Genomic DNA, 5,114 nt, shown 5'->3' with positions numbered 1-5,114 from the left:
GTCCCGCCCACTGTGGGCCAGCTGGGCCTGGGGCTGCAGAATACCAAACATCGGACTCCTCTGTCCTCCTGTCAGTTTAAAGGGAAAGCTGGGGTGACGCTGCAGCCTGAGGTGTGTGCTTGGGAGGAAGAGCCTGCGGGAGTCAAAGGAAAGAAAGGGCCAGCCTGTCCCTTCACGGGGAGGGGCCTTTTACCAGTACCGGCTTACTAATACAGTGACTGGCTTACTAATACAGTGACGGACTCACCTTACGCTTGGCACCCTGCCCAGTCACTCTCCACCTGCCCCCTCTAGTTGGGTGGCGGGAGGAGCGGGAAGGTAATACTGTAAGTATCTGGACTTACATGCCTTAGCCTGTGCAGTGTAACATGCACTTAAGTCCACTGTTTCCTTTGTCCCTTCTAACAAGTCCGTGAGTCACTGAAGGCAGGGTTGCTATCTCCATTTGTACACAGACGCAGGCTCAGAGAAGTGACTTGCCCAAGGCCTCACAGCCAGTGCTGACTGGTGCAGTGGGTCTTTGGGCTTGCAGCTGTCCCTGCTTTGCTGGCCCCACTGATGCTCCAGGGCCGGTGCCGGGAGCTCCTTTCAGGTGCAGCACAAGCTCTCGACCCACGACTCTTGGATTTCCTTCCTGCTGGATTTCTAACACCACTTCCTCCCTCTGTTTCCTTGCATGCAGGTTCATGCTTTTATCAAGAGATCTGATGCTGAGGAGGTAGACTTCGCAGGTTGGCTCTGCTCGACCATCGGCCTTAACCAGCCCAGCACACCAACTCACGCGGCTGGTGTCTGAGTGTTTGGGAAGCAGCAAAGAGCGAGTCCCCTGCCCAGCGGTGTGCCATGTTGCTTTCGGGCCTCTTTCCCATGCCTGTCTCCCATTCAGACGTGCACTTCACCTACGACAAAGGATGAAAAACACAGCATGTGCCAAAATTCTACTCGTGTCATTTTTAATATTACTGTCTTTATCCTTATTACTACTGTTACTCCCCTAAGTGGATTGGCTTTGTGCTTGGGGCTATCTATGTGTATGTTGATGATCAAAACATGTGCCAGGCTGAATTACAGTGAAATTTTGGTGACTGTGGGTAGTCATTCTTACAATTGCACTGCTGTTCCCACTCCGTGACTGACTGGCCACCTGTATTTTTGGGATTTTTTGACATTGGTGGTACTTTACTCTCGCCAGGCGTACTTTCTCTCTGTTTGAGTAGGAGGGAGCCTTGTGAGATCCTCCACAGGCAGTGCATGTGAAGCATGCTTTGCTGCTATGAAATGAGCATCAGAAAGTGTACATCCTGTTATTTTATTATTTTTTGCTTTTGATGTAGAATTCAGCAGTCTCCATCAAAATCTAGCCAGAGCCCTTCACTGCCATGATAGCCGGGGCTTTACCAGTCTGTCTACTGTGATGATTTGTAGACTTCTGGTTATATTTCTATATTTATTTTTAAATACACTTTGTGGGATATTTAGTGGTGTATGTCTCTTAAGTTTTGATTAGTGTTTCTAAAATGGTGGAGTTGTTTTGAATGTCACAAATCGATCAAGGCATTAAAATGTGTCAGATTTATCTTTCCCCATAGCCAGTACCAATGCTATTGTAAACAAAGTGTATAGTGCCTAAAAATTGTATGAAAATCCTTTTAACCATTTTAATCCAGATGTTTAACAAATCTAATCTCTTATTCTAATAAATATACTATGAAGTTAAAAAGTGATGAAAGGTATTTCTACTTTTGTGGTAGGCTTTTCAGTTTCTCTAGTACACAAGAAAGCAAATGGTTTGGCCAAGCATTATTGCAGGGGGAAAGGTAAAGACAGGCAGGCAGGAGGCGGGTGCTTTGGACTAATGGGGCTTCCTGTAATTTCAGTCTTTGGACTAGATCCAGCTCTTCTCACCCGACACCTTTATCTGTGACCCTTCCAACCACCTTCCTGTGGACCTGTGAACAGATCCTGTCTACTCCTTTCTTCTCCTTATACATGGGAAAAGCAGCAGGTGGGAGCTGGGAACCCATCTTGAGAAAATCACAGAACATTTCTCATTTTCCACAAGGGCTGAGCTGAGGGCTTGCGTGCAGTTCCAGGCTGCCACGCTCACAGAAGGGCCTTGCTGGTGGAGCCCCTGCCACAGATGACACAGTCAGTCTCCTTTGCTACACGGAGCAATGTTTTCCCTTCTTTCACCACTTACGCTTAACCACACCTTCCTGTAGAGTAGGAAATGTGCCTGCTGTTAGCTTTGTCATACCTGTGAGGTGGCAGTGAAGTCACAGAAACAAAGCCATGTCCCCTTTAGTGCCCTTTCCTTCTCTGAAAAATGACTCTTGGAACTTTAGGTACATGTGAGGCTGCCTGGTCAGTACCTCTCTCTCCTCGTTTTCTTCTTTGAAAGGGCAGGTTGTAGAAAACCAAAGCCAATGTATGGATTTAAAAATAAAAGACCGATTTCATTTATAGATTAAAAACAACCTGGGTATAAATAATCTCCTGAGTAAGTATTTAATAGTTCCAATGTGGAGCTATCGGAGGTTGGGATTTAGCTAGGATTCAGAAAACCGGGCAGTTTTACATATGCTGCTGCCTAACTAGTCAATCTTTCTCTTGGAGTGAGGCCAACAGCTGTTCTAAATCAGCAGATGAACTTGTATGTTTTCAACATATAAGCTGAGTCTTAAGACTCATCCCCTATGGCCGGGCGCGGTGGCTCACACCTGTAATCCTAGCTCTCTGGGAGGCCGAGGTGGGCGGATTGTTTGAGCTTAGAAGTTCGAGACCAGCCTGAGCAAGAGCGAGACCCTGTCTCTACTAAAAATAGAAAGCAATTAGCTGGACAACTAAAAATATATAGAAAAAATTAGCCGGGCATGGTGGCGCATGCCTGTAGTCCCAGCTACTCGGGAGGCTGAGGCAGAAGGATCGCCTGAGCCCAGGAGTTTGAGGTTGCTGTGAGCTAGGCTGATGCCACGGCACTCTAGCCTGGGCAACACAGTGAGACTCTGTCTCAAAAAAAAAAAAAAAAAAAAAGACTCATCCCCTATGTCTTCTACTAACAGGATGCCACCACTATTGAGAATGTCTCATTAAAATGAGGAAACTGCATCCTTAGAAAAAAGTACTAGTATGACCTGTCTAAAACCTGAATCTCACCACTTTTGTGCGTGGTATTTTGTTGAGGGGTGTTTTAAATTCTGTTTGTATCCAAAGGTACTGTATTTTTAGAGTCAAAAGAATTTTTTCCAGTTGTTTTTTATGAAGAATGGTCTTGTTTTCAAGAATGATATTCCCTGTATCAGTCTTGCAGTGTTTTGAGCTCCCCGTGCCAAATTCCTTCCTCAAATTTCCTCTCTGAGACACCAACAACAGCTGGACTTTTTAATATCTCGTTAGCACCTTGTAACCTGTGAAACTGCTAGAGCAGATGTGAACATTCTCATTTTACAGACGGGAAAGAGTTGCAGAGTGGAGAGGGCAAGTGACCAGTTAGTTGGTAGAGCTACAATTCACAGCCAACTTTTCTTGCTCTTAAAACCCATGCTTATATTTTAAATTAGACCCCCAAAATGTATAATACCTTGATGCTTTTTGTTCCAAAACTGTCTTCACATTGTGTGTTCTAAGGAACGTACTCATTTAAACTTCCTGTAACAGTAGCTCAAAATAACTCTAATGAAATGTTGATTAACAAAAAATGTATCTGTTTTCTTCTGGGAACAGTTACATAAGTTCTGTTTGAGGAGGTTCTTTGTGTTTGGTTTTTCTATTGCCTGGGCAGGGGAAATAGTTATTTAACTGAACATTCAGTGGAAAAGGGACAGTATGCAGAAATGAATCTCAATTTCAAATACCAAGCCCCAAGCATGGCACATTTCCTAAGGGCCAGAAATGGGTTTTAAACCATCCTGCTGTATGTCTGCCTCAGAAGAGGAACTGCTGCTTTTCTCTGTTGGTGTCTGCAAACAAGCAAGCTCCATGACAGCTATTTATCTGTAATTTATTTGTAAGTACATTTTACCAGTGATGTCTCAAGTGAGATGTAATGACAGCCACAAGAAGCAGGCTATAATGGGCAGGGTGCTGCAATGCCTCTGAGAGGTGGCAATAGCTGTGCTCTTAAGTGGCCCTCCCTCTTTCCCCTTGTCATCCTTCTCTCCTAGACTGTGGCCTAATTCTGCTCACAAGGGTTCAGTGGCATGCCAATAGCCTTTAATTAGTTTTTGTAAAAGAGGCATTGTTGACTAGAAAGACTGGCTTTTATTTAAACTCTGCCCTTTTTGCAAATGCCAGGCTTTCTCAATATTTCAGAGGAAATTTTGTTTTCAATACAATTACTGAATCTGACCAGATTACAGACAAAGCACCTCCCATGCTGCTCAGTGCTAAGATACTGCATCTTCGATTTTCTATATGTCACAACATTCTGAAGCTTGTTATTTATAGAACCATTTTTACAACTACACATTCTCCTATAGTTCTTGCTTCCTTTGAAGCAGGCCATAGGGCCCATGCAAATGATTTCTTTGAAGAGAGAGAGAGCCTAAGACTTAGAAATTTAATTTGTATAACTAACCCTGGCTGTTTTCCCCTTTTAGGAGTCTGATTCTTCCTCCTCCTCCTCCTCTTCTGTCACACAGGTCCTTGTGCTCAACTCCAGTGCAGTTTGGTTGATTGATGCTTCATTGTCTACATGCACCAGCATCTGCATTGGCCAAAGACATTATAGATTAGTAGGAAGGATACTGGCCTCAAAACAGCAAATCCTTAAAACTGTTTTAAAATCAAATCTCAATTGCACATCCATCCCCAATATTTATGACTAAGGGGTAGGGCCCCTTTCCTGTTTCTTCAAATTCTACCCCCGGCCCTGTTGCAAAAATGGGGGAAGAATAAATGTGCCAGATTTACTAGAATCATTACCCGATTTATAAACGTTCTTGTAGAAAGCTCTGACATAAGAGCTGTGCCAACTTAGATGTACTGCTTTGTAATGGTGGGGTGTTTTTTGTTCGTTGGTTTTTTAAGATGGTGTCTCACTATATTACCCAGGCTGGTTTCGGACTTGGGCTTAAGGGGGACTACAGATGTGTGCCACTATGCCTGGCTAATTT

At 44.1% G+C, this 5,114-nt stretch overlaps 2 protein-coding genes across 2 annotated transcripts in view; one reads left to right on the top strand and one right to left on the bottom strand.

Annotated features, from left to right (window-relative positions):
• Positions 1-1,730, top strand: part of MAP2K1 (mitogen-activated protein kinase kinase 1) — an 89,708-nt gene extending 87,978 nt beyond the window's left edge. The window contains exon 10 of the mRNA XM_012644815.1: positions 683-1,730. Coding sequence (XP_012500269.1) covers positions 683-796 — 114 coding nt within the window. The 3' untranslated portion in view covers positions 797-1,730. The remainder of the gene's footprint in view (positions 1-682) is intronic.
• The window catches only part of SNAPC5 (small nuclear RNA activating complex, polypeptide 5, 19kDa), a 7,053-nt gene continuing 2,779 nt past the window's right edge, over positions 841-5,114 (bottom strand). Inside the window, exons 3-4 of the mRNA XM_012644833.1 lie at positions 4,577-4,705; positions 841-899 (exon numbers count right to left, since the gene is read on the bottom strand). Of these exons, the coding sequence (XP_012500287.1) occupies positions 4,595-4,705 (111 nt within the window). The 3' untranslated portion in view covers positions 841-899; positions 4,577-4,594. The remainder of the gene's footprint in view (positions 900-4,576; positions 4,706-5,114) is intronic.

Source organism: Propithecus coquereli, unplaced genomic scaffold (genome assembly GCF_000956105.1).
Source record: "Propithecus coquereli isolate 6110/MARCELLA unplaced genomic scaffold, Pcoq_1.0 Scaffold221, whole genome shotgun sequence".
In the NCBI taxonomy this organism is placed as follows: Eukaryota; Metazoa; Chordata; class Mammalia; order Primates; family Indriidae; genus Propithecus; species Propithecus coquereli.
The sequence above is the reverse complement of the archived record's forward strand: the minus strand, read 5'-3'. Positions and strand labels throughout refer to the sequence as shown.